Source organism: Saccostrea echinata, unplaced genomic scaffold (assembly GCF_033153115.1).
Source record: "Saccostrea echinata isolate AGI-Se365-2 ecotype Australia unplaced genomic scaffold, CSIRO_AGI_Sech_v1 ptg000018l, whole genome shotgun sequence".
NCBI classification, from domain to species: Eukaryota; Metazoa; Mollusca; class Bivalvia; order Ostreida; family Ostreidae; genus Saccostrea; species Saccostrea echinata.
The window spans coordinates 2,227,501-2,245,940 of NW_026889767.1; the positions used below are offsets into that span (position 1 = coordinate 2,227,501).

At 32.9% G+C, this 18,440-nt stretch overlaps 1 protein-coding gene and 1 long non-coding RNA gene across 3 annotated transcripts in view; both read left to right on the forward strand.

The window, feature by feature from the left end:
- Window positions 1-18,440, forward strand: part of LOC133189436 (uncharacterized) — a 53,033-nt gene that overhangs the window by 7,393 nt on the left and 27,200 nt on the right. Inside the window, exons 5-15 of the mRNA XM_061324808.1 lie at window positions 799-910; window positions 1,010-1,083; window positions 1,348-1,550; window positions 2,185-2,272; window positions 2,585-2,658; window positions 2,744-2,780; window positions 2,905-3,002; window positions 4,001-4,129; window positions 4,270-4,415; window positions 4,879-5,014; window positions 5,209-5,349. Coding sequence (XP_061180792.1) covers window positions 799-910; window positions 1,010-1,083; window positions 1,348-1,550; window positions 2,185-2,272; window positions 2,585-2,658; window positions 2,744-2,780; window positions 2,905-3,002; window positions 4,001-4,129; window positions 4,270-4,415; window positions 4,879-5,014; window positions 5,209-5,349 — 1,238 coding nt within the window. The remainder of the gene's footprint in view (window positions 1-798; window positions 911-1,009; window positions 1,084-1,347; window positions 1,551-2,184; window positions 2,273-2,584; window positions 2,659-2,743; window positions 2,781-2,904; window positions 3,003-4,000; window positions 4,130-4,269; window positions 4,416-4,878; window positions 5,015-5,208; window positions 5,350-18,440) is intronic.
- LOC133189398 (uncharacterized) lies at window positions 9,062-17,640 on the forward strand. 2 transcript variants are annotated; one of them, XR_009721463.1, is made up of 5 exons: window positions 9,062-9,236; window positions 12,028-12,159; window positions 15,849-15,938; window positions 16,082-16,291; window positions 17,562-17,640. It is a non-coding gene; the product is annotated as an uncharacterized LOC133189398 (long non-coding RNA). The 2 variants fall into 2 exon arrangements; XR_009721464.1 differs by lacking the exon at window positions 9,062-9,236 and adding an exon at window positions 11,563-11,717.

The window sequence follows — 18,440 nt, forward strand, 5'->3', positions numbered from 1 at the left end:
TATCTAAATTCTATTATTGTCCTATTTGTTGATGTTTTCAATGTTTACATAGCCTAATATGTTCGAAAATTTCATTTCTTATGATTGATTGATTGTATGTTGTTTTACATCCCATTCGAGAATTTTTCACTCATATAGAGATGTCACCATATACAGGTTAAGGGTTTCAAATTTTGACCTTTACTCGGCACTGAGGGCCATTGAGCAGTGAGGGATCTTTATCGTCCCAACGCCTGCCGTGCCACGGGGCCTCGGGTTTTAAGGTCTCATCCAAAGGACCCGCAAATTGCACTTCAAAGTGCCGAGCGCATGGCGAAGGAACAGTTGCTACTCATTTTTTATCGACTTGGGTCATTCGAGATTAACGACATGCCGAGATTCGAACTCACGACTTCACGATCACGGAGCGAGCGCTCTACCGACTGAGCTACCGTGAACGGTTTATATCTTTAAATCTCACCTAAATATTTTGATTCGCCTTTTCCAAAAAAAAAAAAATCACTTTTCGGAGCAAACTTTTGAACAGACTGGCGAATATATATAAACACAGTTACATTTAGTAAGATAGCTACATGTAGATAGAAGGACCAAGAAAAAAACAAAAACAAAACAAAACAAAGCAAACCAAAAACAACAAACAAACAAAAAAATGCATCAATTTACCACCTTAGAATTTTCTTTCAGGAGGTAAATATTTCAATGGCAACTAAATTCATACACAAAATGCAGTTAAGAAATCGCAACGTATATTCAGGTCGTGAAAAAAAAATATATCTCAATATATTTTTTTCTCTTTAGCTCTCCTACGAAGTGATCATTTTTCATCCCAGACTGCAGCCATAGGCGCTGGATTAGGTGCTGGTTTATTTATAATAGTTGCAGTTATCATTGCAGGCATTTTTATCCTTAGGTGCGTCTGAAAAATGAATATAAATTTATTTTGCTTTTATTCTAATTTTTCTTCTTTTTTGGGGGGAATATATTTTTGTTTTTACTTGTTGCTTTACAGAAACAGAAGAAGAAAGCAATCAGAATCCCGATCATCTGCAGTTCATTTTCAGAAAGAAGATGGTGTTCCTTCCGGTAAATGTCCTATAACTACATGTATAATGAAAGGCATAAGGGAAGTTTTTAAATAACATTATTAGAATTTTACATCTTTGATATTGTCATCCTATCGTAATTACGCCAAACATCTAATTGCAATCACTAGAATAAGTGATATTTAAAAAAAGAAAACATTTTTATATGCTCATTTCTTCAGTGAATGAATTCGTTAAAAAAAATCTTTAAATTTACAACCTCTGATTTATCTTATTAGAATTCCTGTTTGTTTCTTTGCGTTAGCTGAGAATAAGTTATACACAAACATAGGAAATGTTTCTGTTCCGATCGAGGACCCAGAAGAAGAGCCCCAGATAGAAAATCCCGAGGATGCTGTGTATTATAATGATCTGTCTGTGGCTAAGGATATCGCTGTATCGGACTTACTGAATATAATTTCACAGAAGGAAGCCAAGGAAAACGAGGGATTCTTGAAAGAATTCAAGGTAATCGCATTTCTCGTTATGAAAAAGTTTATTTAACTATCCTTCCTATGCATTTCAAATTTATCATACCTATATTTTGATGTCTTGTCCATTCTTTTTTTTTACGAATTTTACATTTTAGTGAAAAAATATTGCCTTTTCCATTTTTTTTCGGTTTTCTTTTCCTTTTCTTTTTTTCTTTTTTGACTCTTTAAATTAAGTGTTCAGCAAGGATTTGTTCATGCCTTATAGTTATTATTGTGTAAGCCTATTCTATTTTTTCACAATTTTTTTTTAAAGAAGTTTTTTTCTTAGGATGTTCATTTGGTAATTTTTTTTCAACCAACAGTAAGAGATTGTTTGGTACTATGTTTTTTCCATGTGTCAATGGGATCGAGGTTGGAGTGAAGGGCAGACGTTAATGAAATATGCATTGCTAGGGATCACTTTGGAAATTCTCCTATTTTAATTTGTGTTTAAAATGTGTAGCCATTTTGTTATTTAAGTTATCTTTACTCCCTTTCCCATTCAAATAAAAAAAATACTTTGCATTCTTTGTCAGTAATAAATTCGAATCTTAGGACGTATAAAACAATTCTTTCTTCTATTTCTCTGTGTGTTTTTTGATGCTCAAAAATTATTTGTCAAACTGCAGTCTCTTCCTTACGGAGAAAGATTTGACTGCGAAATGGCCAAAACAGAGGAAAATATGCCTAAAAATAGATTCAAAACCACGTTTCCATGTAAGTTGTGTTTTATTATTATCATTATTGTTATTATCGCTAAACATTCATATGATTATTTCTTTTAATTTAATGAAATTGAAAGCCATAGAGTCTTAATTTTTACTTTATATTATGTAGCCAATGTATAAACGTATTCTTCCAATATATAATTGTCAAGTATTCAATTTCCTAATAACAGCATAGCTTATTTCAGAGTTCATGCCTCTTGCACATTGCATTCCTGAAAAGTGATTTAAATTTTATTAAATGTCAATATCAACATTTTTTAATTGTACGTTTTTGATTTTACTCTGATATTTCTTCATTTAGATGATCATTCCCGTATAATTCTAGAAGTCAATAAGGTCTTTCCCTCCGATTATATTAATGCAAACTACATTGAGGTAAGGATCATATCTAATTTCTTTTAAGTAAGTCCTTTATTATAAATATTGACCGCATGGTAACAAACGTATTTTCATGTTTTAGAACACGGAAGGAAAACGAGAATTTATTGCATGTCAAGGTATTTAAGTATTAGTCCTTTGAAATGAATATGCAATTCATTTTGAAATTTTTGATTATATCAAATGACTTTTAAAATCTATAAAATAAGATCCAACTTAAACTTAAGATATGTCATCTTTTAGGCCCACGAGAGAACACGTTAGTTGACCACTGGAGAATGATATGGCAGGAACATGTAGAACACATTGTCATGCTGACCAACCTCATTGAGGGACCAAAGGTTTGATTTAATATATTGTATTAAGAATTGAAATTCTTAAATGCCAGTGCTCTTTTTTTTTTTCTTTTTTTTTTTTTTTTTTTTTTTTTTACAGTAGAGCATTCTTGTGGCAATGTTAATGTACATATGTATTTTAAAAAGTCATTCAATTTGAACTAAACTGAGTATTTTCTGTTTGTCTAGCTGTCTAACGTCCGTTTGTCTGACTGTAAACTGCACCTTTTCCTGAACAACGAAGTTGATTCCATTAAAACTAGAAAAAAGCAATTGCTGGGCATTAGGAATTTTTATTTGTTAATATTAGAAAAAAATATGCATCTATTATTAAAGATAACTGATCACTAAAAAGTGAAAAAAGTACTTTTCTTTTAAATATTTTCCCCCAAGAAATTCGACCAAACGAAAGAACAATTGAATTAATGCTTTGTTTTTTACTTTATGTTACACATTGTTCTAATTCAAAGTTTTCTTATTAGTTTTATGAAATCCAGAACATAGACATTGTAGCAAGGTATAATGTTTGGGCGTGATACTGTACATGTAAATGCTAATATTTTATATGAAAATATGCATGTATTAGGGGAAACTCATGACATTCGCTACTTAGGAACAGAAGAACCACTTTGGTCATGATTATATTTAACTATTTCCATGAAAATGCGAGTTTGGCCACGACAAAGCCCTGTAGTAATTTATGGAGCAAGATAGTTTAGATAATAACTTACATGGGAAATTATTTTTTGAAAAAAAAAATCCCTTTAAAAGACAGTAGGGCAATCACTAATCTAAGAGTTGTGATTTTCCTTGCGAGTTTGTATTACATTTTCAATGAATATTACAATATTATTATCATAATGCAAAATAACATGTATGATGCAATTGTCAATTAAAAAAAGTTTTGATATCTAACGTAAAACTTCACAACTAATTTTTAAAAAATTACATTCATTTTGTTTCTCTAGAATTCAATGTAATGAATGAATTATTACAAATCATAGGTGAAATGTCATCAATACTGGCCAGATGAAGGAAAGGAATTGGACATCAATCCATTTTCTGTAGCCTTGGTAGAAGAGAAAGCCTATGCTTATTTTGTCGAAAGAAAAATGATAGTGCGAAAAAAGAGGGTATCTAGAAATGCACAGTTTTACAAATTTCAAAGTAATATTTTTACAATAAATTTACAAGTGAAAAAATTATTAAAACAAAAGAAAGGCATTTTTTGTAATATTAATCAGGAATTATTTCAATGTATTTTCAAAATAAGGTAACTGGGTCAAGGACGGTCGTACAGTATCATTACACCCGATGGCCAGATCATGGGACTCCAAATCCACTAAACCTGGTTGTCTTCCACAGACATTTTCGGCACAAAATCAGATCAACTCAACATCCAATTATGGTTCATTGCAGGTATTTGCATGAATGAAATCAACTATGAATACCATAACTATATCATCCCTTCCTTAATGTAAACAAGAATTTTAAAAATTCACCTTAAAATTAAAGAACATTTATAGAGGATTTTTATCCAAACCTTTTTTTATTCTTCTGAAAAGTATAAATCTTACTTGTTTGGTTAAGATCAGTATTTTTGTAAAGGACTCAACAACATTTGTATAAAATCATGAAAAAATATCTTGCATTGTTTTAGAATAAAAAAAGTGATGAGGAAGTCGCGATGCTCTCAGGACAAAAAAAGAATATCAACATAAAACAATGAATAGGAAATTTATTCCCTTGTTATATCTGTTTCATAATTATTTATTAACCAAAAACTTCTATTATGTGACACTCCCTTTTGAAGCAAATTATCTGATCGTTGCAAGAATCAAGTCATAGTTTGAGAATTCTACAAAATTTTCTCTGATTTCAGTGCTGGAATTGGAAGAACGGGTACTTTCATTGCCCTTGACGTTCTATCTCGATATGGCAAGGACAAGGGCAAGGTCAATGTTATAGAGTATGTCAAGGCCATGCGTAAAGACAGGATGACAATGATTCAAAATGTGGTACGTGAGATATGTGAACTGTATCCTAAAATTTTTTTTCTTTCTATACTACTATATCTTAGGGAGAGAAGAGGGGTGTCTCATTCTTGGAAGTGAGAATCAGGAGACATTAGGAGGAATGTTATTTTGATTGATATAATTCAGTTTAGAATTTAAAATGCATAGAATAGACAAATAAAATATAATCTTTTCAGGACCAGTACGTGTTTCTGTACCATGCTTTGTACGAGTCCTTTAGAAGAAAAGCGCAGTATAGGAAGAAAGACGAATTTCTCCGTCTGTATGGAGATGTGGACAAAATAGATACACATAAACAACTAACCAACGAATTCAATGTGAGAATGTACAGGGTTTTTTTTTAATTTTTTTTTTTTTTAGAGAATTCAGACTTGAATTGAAATGTTATGATCTTTGAAACTTGTATTTCAGGTTAAAATCTGCAATAAGAAACCATATGATGTAAACACCAGGGGCCTGTTTTACAAAAGTACTTGAGACTAAGATTAACAAGTTTAGGTGATTTTAAGATATACATATTAATGTCATATTAAATAAGCTATAGTTTGCAGAATGAGATTTTTGATCTTAATCCTAAGTTCTTTTGTAAAACAGGGCCCTGCCATTTAAATGTTTCTTTCGAAAAATTAAAACCTTGTAAAAACAGGTTATTATATATATATATATATATATATATATATATATATATATATATATATATATATATATATATATAGAAAAAATAATTAAGATTTCGTAGAAGATGCCATTATTTTTTCTGTATTACTTCCTATACCAAGGACTTCTTTAATTTTAATATATATATATATATATATATATATATATATATATATATATATATGTGTGTGTGTGTGTGTGTGTGTGTGTGTGTGTGTGTGTGTGAGGGTGTGCGTTTGTAAACACCTTCAACTCAGCTCAGGTACTTATTGACACATCAATCAACTCACTACAGTTTTCCAAGTCACTACAGTAATCACTGTAGTGAGTTGCCGTTTTACGAAAAATGGGTAGTTCTCGATTATTTATGCCCAAAAAATCGAGAAAAAAAGTTGGTGTCATTTGACGGTTTACACCCGTATTTTCACACACCGACTAATGATCAAAAAATGGCCCTTACACACTTTACTCGGTTTTGATTCTAGCGCATGCGCAATGCAGACTAATACTATGGCCGACTTCCGGTATGTAATGATCTCGATTTTTCTACAAAGCAACAAATGATCTCATCAGGTAAGTTAATTTTCTGTTGATTTTACCGTGAATTAAAGCGTTAATTACAAAACATCACATCGTTTCCATATACAAAGATATTAATCAATCACTCGATAAACATAGAGTATTTAGATTTCGTTGTTTATATGCCCTTGAAAAATTTATGTTCAAATCCCTTAGTTATAATCCACAAAATAAAACTTTAAGGTTAAAGAATTATTTAAATATATTTCCATATAACTTTAAATCCACTACATGGCCCAATCCATTTGTTAAGCATAATTTGCAGTCGTCATCGAGTCTAAGTTCGAATTTTCTCGAATTATTCATAATGTTGACATGTTTCTATTTCATGCACTCGTATCAATTAATTATGTTCAACTTATATAAAAAATTATACTTCATGTAATATATCAAACGTATCTGGTTCTTTGTTCTAGTTATGAACTGAACTGGAATTATCTCTATCCTTTATAGTCACACATATTGCCATCAACACATCTTCAGTTCAGAAGTTAAATAAATTATTTTATGAAGTTAGAAATTATTTATCTTATTTATCTTTGTCCAAGACATGCACTTCATTTGTAATTTATTCTTTATTAAAAAAAAAACTGCTTCAAATATGTATGATTACAAAAGTATTTAACAGTACGTTCTCACTATATAAGAATCACACTTTTCGATTTTAAATGTTTCTCGACTGATTTTACAGAATTTCAAATGAACAAATTCATTTAAATATTTTCTAATACAATGTCCCTGATGTATGTCACAATGGAACACCTGCACATGTATTGTATAAAAAGAATTTAGAAAGATTAGATATCTTTATAATGGAGGTATGTGTATGATAAACTGTTTTGATCGGAAGGGGAAATGCATTTTTAAAATACTACGGCTAACGTAGACAAGATCAGAGTTCTCTTTCATCCAAAAATAAAGTATGCTCAGTTCTTCTTGTATGTGTCCTTAAAGCTGGTAAACTAATCAAAATATGAAAATCTGCAAGTTTTTGTACATGTATTCAGATTGGAAACTTTAATCATTAGTTGCTTACCTGTCCGTGTAAGAGAAATAATTACAGTCTCTAGACTTGATGAGGTGTGATTTCGGTAATTGTAAAATGTGGTTTCCAAGACTTTACCTTATTTATTCATTAGAGTTAGTGATTCATGTTCAGTATTGTTTCCTCAGAAGGAGATGATCCAGGAATTCTTCCGGGGGGGGGGGGCATGGACCCCCCCCCAAAAAAAATCCAACTGAGAAATTTACCCAAAACTTAAAAAATAAATAGATAAATTTTAAAAAACGCAAACTTGTCCATCCCCCCCCCCCCCCCCCGAGAAAAACTACAATTTGAAAACTCAAAAAAAAAAAAAAAAAATAAATAAATAAATAAATAAAAAATAAAAAAATAAAAATAAAAAAATATGAGTGGACTGGACTGGATCGGTGCATGAATTGCTAAACATTGTCCATCGTATATATAAAGAACTGCATAAATTTTACACTTAGTCTAATCAGGGACTATATATAGAAATATCTATTTGAACATTGTTAATGCCTCCCCCCTCCCCCCTCTCCATTTACCATGTTTATTTCTAGTTAAAAAAAATTGTCTGATTAACCTATTCTACTCAAATTTACTCAAGTAATAAACATTTTTTTTTATGTGTAAAATTTCATTCCGAGTCATCACCGGAACGAATTACTACTTAATCGTAACTGTTGTGGCGTGATGCTTGATTGTGAACCTAATAACATAGAAATACTTATTGGATTATACCTTCGATGTCATTCTGTGATTTATTTTAGTATGTAAATACCCCTCATGGTAAGTATAGAGTAAGAAACGTTATATAAAGGTGTAAATGACAAGTTCAAAATATTTACATGATAAACAAATCAGAGGTCATTCGAGTCACGTATAAAATTATTAAGTCATGCATGTGATATCAGTCAAGTGCAGATGTTTCACAAAGGTTTGGTTGTGCATATATTTTAAACCTTTCACTGTGGTGTTTGTGAGCGTGATACGTGATACAGCTGTGATACCAACACGTAAAAGAAGATAGGCTAAGTGAGACTCTTGTAAATTCACATACACACACAAAAGATGTAAAGGTTGCTCCACACCTCTTCAAATTAAGGCTTTGCCACACTACAGCATGTACAAAGCTTAAAAAACTTGCATCGACGTACATAAAGATTAACATACTCGCTGGCATATGCTGAAGGCTTGTGCCATGCACCATAATCATGATAATTGCACTGAAGTAAAAAAAATTTAAAATGGTCATTAAATCAACCATATTAGCACCAAAGTGTGCATTCAATTTTCCCTTGGCTCTGTTCATTGGAAAGATTTCGACATTATATCTTTTAAAGGAAAGGTTTGTTTTGTTTGTATGTTGTTTAACGTCCCTCTCGAGAATTTTTCACTCATATGGAGACGCCACCACTTGCCGGTGGAGAGCTGCAAATTTTGTCCTATACTCGGCATTTATGGCCATTGAGCAGTGAGGGATCTTTTTTGTGCCAGCACCTACTGCGACATGGGATCTCGGTTTATACGGTCTCATCCGAAGGACCGGTCTCCACGTCCCACAGTGGGATTCGAACCCGCGACGTAAGAATCAACTCCTTACTCCGCAACTCTAGAGCAGACGCTCTAACCACTGCGCCACACAGGCGACTTTAAAGGAAAGGAATTGTATAGTTTGATATGTGCACACCCTAGATTTTGGAAATGTTAATGCTCTACTTTTATTGTTTTAATTACTTTCATTTTCAGATGTTAATTTTTTGCGAATGTGTGCATTTGGCCGGAAAACAATCTGACATTCCACCTTGAGATGTTATTTGAGAGTTGTTCCATCCTTAAATGTAAAGCAAGGATTTAAAACAGTGTGAGAAAAGGTTAACATTGTCGCCTATGGGAAATGTATTGGTGGACTGTATACCCCATATATATTGAGTACGTCTATTGGTAAGCATGCTAAGAGAAATTCTACTTGTTAAAAAAATTGTACTTTCAGGCTGAGTTGAAGTTTGTAATTTAATAATATTATCATTTCCAATTGTTGAAATCTATGAAATACACAACTTTTATTTTGCTTAATGTGCATATTTTAAAACAAATCGAGTCACAATATAGTGTCCTTCCAAAATTTTGAGGTGAAATAGACATAGTGTATATAGACACAGTTAAGGCACGGAACCCATATATGAAATTTAGAAAAGATGTACGGGCTCCACAGACCCAAGATATGGACAAAGAATCTGAGGTTGAAAGCAAGGTGTTCTTGTGCACAGAAACCAATGTGTAGGCAAGGAATACTTGTCCCAAGAAGACAGTTTCTAACTTACAAAATTTGAATGAGGCAGATTTATTTCAAACTATATACATGTATTTTTAATCTCACGTCTTTTTATATAGCATGATCATAACTTCCTTTGTGCAAATCAGATTAGAAGGATTCATGATCCTGAGCTAATATAGCTTGTGTCTTTCTTAATTTATAAAAGATACATAACTAATATATATGTATATCACTTGGAATTGTACTTAGGTCAACTTGAATGATTTTGTCACTTTTGAACTAAAAGTCTAAGTAAGTAAGTCTAATATAGAAGCCATTTGAAATCTTTATCCTTGGATGTTTCAATGCAAGCTGACAGACATTGAAATAGTCTTTGTTGATCAATGATGATTTAACCTAAGTTAACAATCTCATTTCATTTTGTGTCATCACATGATAAAGAAAGTCATGATTTTATTAAATTCAAATTGAACAAACTTAGGCTGAAAAAAACAACAACATGTATTTCCCATAACCCAGCTGACCTAATTTTACCCACCGACTCTACTACTTTTCATTCCAAATCGAGATTTTGAATCGTACTTTTGTTCATAGTAAAGTTTTCTCGTAGTGCAGTCCATAAAATGCATGTCTCGTACACTGTAAAAACCTGTTTATCCAAGAGTCTTAAAGAGTACTCCTACTTTATATATATATATATATATAATAAATATACAGAATAATTATTTGATGCTTTCAAAATAAAAAGTGTTGCTTGTGTGACGCAGTGGTTAGAATGTTTGCTCTAGAGTCGCGAAGTAAGGAGTTGATCCTTAGATTGCAGGTTCGAATCCCACTGTGGGACGTGAAGACCGGTCCTTCGGATGAGACCATATAAACAGAGGTCCTATGTCGCAGTAGGTGCTGGCATGAAAAAGATCCCTCACTGAGAGCGGAGTATAGGTCTATTAATTTGCAGCCCTCCACCGACAAGTAGTGGCATCTCCATATGAGTGAAAATTTCTCGAAAGGGAATTAAACAACAAACAATCAAGTAAACAAAATTAAATGTAAAGTAAAAAAAAAAGTTATTCCCTACTTACCTAGCCTAATTTTTTTTAGCATATGTCACCAGAAACACATAATTTTTTTCATTTGGCCTAATTAAGTTAAATTACTATAGAATTGTGCATTGAATCATTTGATTCTTAATAAGAAACTACTATAAATTGTTAAAATGATAGTGTAGATAAGTTCTATAAAAATGAATGTGGCACTCTCATACATGTATTAATTTCAAACTTTAAAAATTCTAAAACTAATCAAATTAATAATGTAAAGCATTGTAAAGTTTGTATTCAGTCTCTATTTGGCATCTACAGCAACATCAGGGGATTCTCCAAGATCCTAACCCAGATCTAGATGAATTAATTAAGGCACATGCAGATCTCATGACTCCATATTTGGTTATTTTTTGACATGGTCGGATTCCCAAATCAGGGTCTCCAGATATGGAAAATGGCACAGGTTTCTGGTACAGGTTTTTCAGAATCCATGAGTTTATGTAGGGAACCTAGCACAACTTTCTGTGAAGGGTTTATTTGTAAAACTGTGTTATGTTATATTTCAGTCATTATCCCATGCCTGTTCTTGCCTTGACCACTTTTTCGCATGGCTTTCTATACATATTTTACATATATAGGAGGAGAAATGCTAGTCTGTTACAGGTTTATGGAAGCTAAATTTGTGCCTGTGGTTAAACCACCCAGACAGTTTCATATGGGAGTAACCCCCCCCCCCCCTTATGAACATACAGCTAATTCTCATACCTCCTGTTGTTTACAGTTACATGTATGTAGCGAATAAATTCAATCAATGCGTCAATTTATATTATTTATTAATTCAAAGCTAAGTTGAATATATTTTTACATAAGGATTCAATATGTACACAAAAATTCACAAACGAGGTCGGAATCGGTATTCAGTCAAGTTCAAGTTCAAAGTGAAAGTAGTGTACTCAATGTACAGGCCGGCAGGGTCTTGCAGTATGTAAGTGACATGCATGTGTCATTTTATGAAGGGGTATAAATGAAAACTATTATCATGGAACAGGATTACATGAATGAGGACATGTACATTCTTTGGAAGCAGTCAGTCAACTTATTCAAGTGTGTGTGAACATGCACACTAACATTTTTCATATTTTATTGATAGCATGATCGATACATGTATTAATTTTGTCTAATGTATTATTTGTCAGCATGGTCAGTAAAACATGCTTTTTAACTGTATTATTTATTTAACTAAACAATGTTGGGACTTAAATCAGTGCAAGATGAAGCAAATTCACAATTTATGATTATTTTCAAATAATGAACATAAATGGAACGTGGAACGTTTGTATGTGTGTAATGTCTGTCTGTGAATGTTTTAGGATGGATGTTTTGTGATACTGAAGTATGACATCGATTTTTTTAGGTTCATGGTGATACAGGAAAACTTCAAGGTTCCTGCAGATGGTGTTTAAAACTATTGGCCAGTGAACACAAACCCATTTAATTATATTTTGAATCTTCACCAGGAGAAAAAAGATGGCAGTACTTCTAATGCGTAAGTAGAATTGTTTTAAAAAGCTTCTTTTTTTTGTTTTGGGGTGGGATGAATGATTAAACAAATACATCATGTACATAAGCGTTGAAATCCCTTTAATACAGGGTGTTTCAACAAACATGTCCTTCTTTTACTACTTCACATGAGTCCGTCAAAAAAGGAAAGATCAGTGTTTTGTAATGATTTATCTAAAAATAAACATTACAATGCAGTCTTTGCCAAATCTTTTTTTCAGTACATGCCCTTCGGGCAGGTTTAACTACTTATTACGCTAGCCCGAACAAATATTCACATGCCCAGAATTTTATCAAGTAATTTTATTCTTATTTGCCTTTTCATGGCAAGGAAATGATCCGAAATCCATTTCTATCGATCTATTGTCTAGCCATTAATATTGTTTTCAACCTGTACACTTTTTGTGTTTCTTTTGCAAAAGAGTTCCCTGGAAATCATGGTAGAATAAACTATCGTTAAAATTTTATTTGGTGCTCCACTTCAGATGAAAAATCAGACTTTTAAGTACATTTAATGTTATTGGTATTACTTAATTTGATAATACGGAGGCTTAGGCCTCAGAATTCACATGCCCTTTGGGCTTGTAAGTATGAAATTTCCACATGCCCCCTTACAATTTTACCAGGTCCCGGGCTTCGGACTCCCGGGATTTGTCGAAGACTGATTACAATGTACTTTTTATAGTTTTTTGAAAGTACATGAAGTGTTTTATTCCAAAGATTTTTAGCTCACCTGAGCCAAAGGCTCAAGTGAGCTTTTCTGATCAGAATTTGTCCGTTGTCTGTCGTTGTTGTTGTCATTGTCGTTGTTGTTGTAAACTTTTCACATTTTCATCTTCTTCTCAAGAACCACTGGGCCAATTTCAACCAAACTTGGCACAAAGTATCCTTGGGTAATGGGGATTCAAGTTTGTTCAAATGAAGGGCCACGCCTTCTTCCAAGGGGAGATAATTAAGAATTTGTGAAAAATTAATGGCATCATTAAAAAATCTTCTTCTCAAGAACCACTGTGCTTGAAAATATGAAACTTATGTGGAAGCATCCTCAGGTAGTGTAGATTCAAGTTTGTTCAAATCATGACCCCTGGGGGTCGGGTGGGGCCACAATGGGCGATCAAAGTTTTACATAGGAATATATAGGAATAATCTTTAAAAATTTTCTCTCAAGAACAGCAAAGCCATGATTGGTCATATTTATATGGTAGCCTCCTCAGATAGTGTAGATTCAAGTTTGTTCAAATCATGACCCCTGGGGGTCGGGTGGGGCCACAATGGGCGATCAAAGTTTTACATAGGAATACATAGGTTAAATCTTTAAAAATCTCCTACTCAAGAACAGCAAAGTCATGTTTGGTCATATTTAAATTGAAGCATCCTCAGATAATTTAGATTCAAATTTGTTCAATTCATGACCCCCCCCCCCCCCCCCCGAACCACTTTTTTATTTAAACTTTTCAACCTTTCAAGACTGAACTGAATTCTGCTTTTTCCTAGCCATAGTGCTCAGGTGAGCGATGTGGCCCCTGGGCCTCTTGTTTAAAATCTCGTGATCATGCAGGAAGTATGAACATATTCCTGATCTCGTTCATTATACTCAAAACGTTTGACATCTTTATGTATCATACCCTGTACAAAATGTTCCACCTGGAAAAAGGCATAATCAAGACAGAATTCTCAGTAAAATTCCAGGCGTAAAACTTACTATAAACATGATAAATGTTAAAGCAATATAAGCAGAAACCAAGCGTTAACCAAGCGGAGACTAGCTTGAGGCGAAAATGTAATTAGTTCCGCCTGGAAATTGACATTCTGCCTGCATGGAAATTGAAATTCCACCTAGAATTGAAATAACAGGATTCCGCCTGAATATAGATTCCATTTAAACTGTCCAAAATATTTCTTTTTGTAATTTCCAGCTATTTTCCCACTGAACTAAATTCAGCCTAGAATTTGATGACTGGAATCTGTTAAATTTAGGCGGAATCTCTGAGAGCCTGGAATTTGTGGATTCGGTGGAATACCCTTGGTGTCCAACGAAATTCTGGGCGGAATCCACCTTAATTGTTTGTACAGGACTAAATCATAATCACTAAAATGTTTAATTTCACATCAGTCAGTCGTAAAATTAAGTGCCAACTTGACTCAGAATTACCTTACTACCTGCTAAGATGCTAGAAAGCTAAAAATACATGCAGGGTTTTCTAGTTAATGTTGTTGAAAATCGTAATTTATTCATTTTGTTTTCCAGAAATTTTTATTGGTCTGTTGGGACTTACTAGCGACAGATTTTATTAGTCCAAATGAAAATGTATTAGTCTGATCAGACTATCGGACTAACATTAGTGTTGAACCCTGACATTAAAATATCTCAGGCATATATTTAGTCAGGCCATGCTTACACTGTATAAAACATGATGCTGGAAAGTTGAATTGAAAATTTAAGTCTCCTTTATCAGTCTCTAACAAAAACTTTTAACTAAATCAGTAGAATTAATTTAAAATTCATAGTCTTTCCGAAATGTTTAGACTTTATATTTTGCAATAGTTACTTAAGTGTTCATTATTGATATCCCTTATCTTAATTCCTGAAACTGACAAATCACAGTAGCCTAGACGGTAGTTGTTGTCGGTACTCGCATTATAATTAATAGGTCCCTGTTCAATTCTTGTTCCTAGCACCTTGTCAATCCAAGATGTTTGAAATAGGTAATGAGATTGTTCGGTTACTAAGCTGTGACTCTATAAGTGAAAGATGCATGTGTTTTAAATGAAACCTTAAAAATCAAGGTCTCATTTCATGGTAGGCAAAATATAAAAAAAAAACCTCCAGTGTTAAGCTACTAGTATACATTGTAGTGAAACCAAATATCGAAATTTTATGATATGGTGTCATATGTTTTTTTTTTTTCAACCACAAATTAAATCCCCTCAAATCATGAAAATTTAAACCAGTGAAAATAACCAATTTTGCATTAATTGAGAAACTTGCATGTATTTGAAAGCTTCCTGAAATACCAGTAGTGTAGATTCAAGTTTGTTCAATTCATGGACCCTAGGGGTAGGGTAGGGCCACAGAAGAGGATCAAAGTTTACATGGAATGACAGAAACATGATTTAAATTAGTCATATTTATTATATCCATGTCCTTACCAATTTCTGTTGCACTTTTCTCAGCAACTACTCATCGAAGGTGCTTAATATTTTAGCATGCTCTCTGTTTAGGCATGCCATATGGTAGGATGTATTTTTGTAGGAATCCCATGTTAACTTCCTGTTTATCCCTCCATCTGTCCGTACTAAATTTCCATCACAGTTTTCTCAACAACTGTTAAGGATGATGCTTGAAAGTTTAGCACACTTTTAAATTGTTTAGGCATGCCATATGGTGGGATTCATTTTTGTATGAATTTGACGTCAACTTCCTGTTTACCCCTGTGCTTGTCCGTACCAAATTCAAATCAGTGCGGGAATTATAATTACTAGTGAGCATTGGCTCGATCACAGACTTCTTGTTTTCTATTCGATAGGAATGTCTTTTACTTTAATTAGCTAAAATACTTATTTAGTTCTTCACAAATATTCTAAGAATGTTCTTTTTTTATAATATGTGTAACCATTACTGTTTCTTGAGTCAAGATTTTTTTAATTTATTTTATTGGTAATTATTTCTACTAGAAGCAGCTACTAGGGAAGATTTAATGAAGGAAGATGAGGAAGTGGAGAAAAAGCTGAAGAACAAGGAGGACAAGGTGAAGAAAGGACAAGGTTATTACATTATGTTTCTCACAGTATTTTTACAAAGCCCTCTCAAATCCTGATTTATATAGTTTTTTTGTAAAACTTAAGAATGAATTCTTATTTAGTTCTTGATCCTTAAATATAAATGAAGAAGGTAACAATTTTTACAGGGCACAGTGACTTGCAGTGTGTGTCATGTAACATTATTACAACATCTATATCATGGGTCCATAATTTTGAGTAAGTCATTCATCAACCACTTTATCTGTACTGGAAACCATTTCTGAGAGGGATGAAGTGATGGAAGATAATGAGCCAGAGGGTGGAACGGAAGAGAAAGGGAAAGAAATAAAGAAAAAGGCAGAATGAAAAAGGACTAGGTAATTATTATCACAGTACCCCCCCTTCCCCATCAATGTATTTCTTCAAGTCAACAAAATTACCATGTACTTATCTTATTCTTTCATAAATATTTTGAGAAAAAATATCAAAACATCAACTTTGACTGGATGTAGTGACTTGCATGTGTGTAATTAGCTATGGTCGATACAATGACCTTGTCAGCAAAAACAATCTTTCATTACATGTAAGTCGAATGCGGACTGATGTTTTTAATACTAATTGTTTGGCCATCATTTACACATTGAATTGTCTGTTTACACATTGAATTGTCTACAGACTTTTCCGTTTTCCCGATCATGACAAGGAGCACACATCAAATGTGAATGATTGGCAGAGGATGTTTACTCCTATATTGCACCTGATCCCACCTCTGATGTTTTTAGTGGTCCGTGTTTGCTCCTGATTTGTATTTTTTCTATGGACTCTTGAGCTTCGTTATCTCCATAATTATATGATTGTACAGTGAAAACTGTCTAATCTGACGCCTGTGCAATCCGTCACACTGTAAATTCCAAGGTTAAATTTCATTCCCATTTTACTTTTTTCTATGTTTTTTTACACTGATCAATACGACGCCCTATCTATTCCGACAAAAAATTTGTCTCCCAGTGCATGTCGGATTACACAGGTTTCACTGTATGATTAAGTGGTATTTGAGTACTCTTTACTGGAACCCAGGAACATCTTTATTTTTTTTTACTTTGTGTCATCTAGTTTAAGATAATGAGATTGGACTGTATATAGGTAATTCATCATGAAAAATGTTACATGTTACATGACTATGCCCTGACTTTACCTTAGGCTGAAAATGTCGATCAAGACACATTTCTAGTCTTTGCAAGTACTTGTAAATCTGTTCAGTCATGTTTTTTTTTCTTTTGTGTGAATCAAGCTGCACACTTTGAAACTTTGAATCATAACCTTGTTAATTGATGCCTGTTATAGGGGAAACGTTATTTCTTGACCAGGCTTTAATAGCAGCGAGAAATATAGGTGAATTTGAGGTCATGGAAATATTTTAGGTAATAACAAAAGTATGTATTTCACATTCTAGTACCAAAACGTTTCTGTCGAAGTCAAGCAGGTACATGAAAACGAATAAGTTACTAACCACTCTTTTCTCAGATAAATCACTAAAAAGGTTCAGTATGCCAAGATTTTTCATGAATCTGGTAAAATCCGAAACTTGACAAATTGAGTTTTTGTCAGTTTAGTAGTTTATCGAATTGGATTTTTTTTTTTTTACAGAACTTGCAATAGAAGAAAAAGTTGAGGAAATGAAGAGGAAGAAATTGAAGATGAAAAGAAGAGCTCTGGGAGGAAAAAAGCATAGTGCAGTTATTTCTATCATTTTACATTTTATTGCTGCATTATCAGATGCCGTCTGAATCATAAACCTTATCTACTGATAAAGATGATGGGCAAACAAGGCAAGTAAATGCCTATTGTGTGACAAAAAAAGATGTAAAAAGTTAAATCTTAATCATGTCAAAATTTTCTTTGATACTTCATGTAACATTATTGTATACCTTATGTAAAATCTTTGCAATTTGCTACAATCTTATAACGATTAATATTATTGATCTATGAAATAGCAGATACACACCAAAAGAGGGCAAAAATGGTCATTTTTTCCTCCTATATCATACTTTTTAAATATGAGTAGGTCTTCACTCCATATTTTGGTAAGATTATACTCGAAGCATATTTAAAACTTTTCTTATTTCGTTTGACAAAAACATGGTGAAATGACCAACTCTTCTAAAAATAGACTTTTATGTCACAACTAGTGATGGGAATTGGTAAGAATTTCATAATCGATGATCAGGCTACTGTAACTAACTAACTATCAATTATAATCGGACATTTACAAAGTCTGTCAATTTTAGTTTATTAAATGGTAAGAATGGTTGAATAACTACTTTCTGTGGTGGTCCAGCTATAGTTGGAATAACTGTGTCTCGGAACAACCCCTAGTCCTTAGGACAATATCATTTTAACGACAGAATGTTCTATCTAGTCAAGCTGGTTCTACGCTCATTTTGTAGAATCCAAAGTACGTCCATACCCAGGAATGAGCGTTGTTACCTGGGTATGAATACAATGTCTCTTTGTCTGTGCCATTAC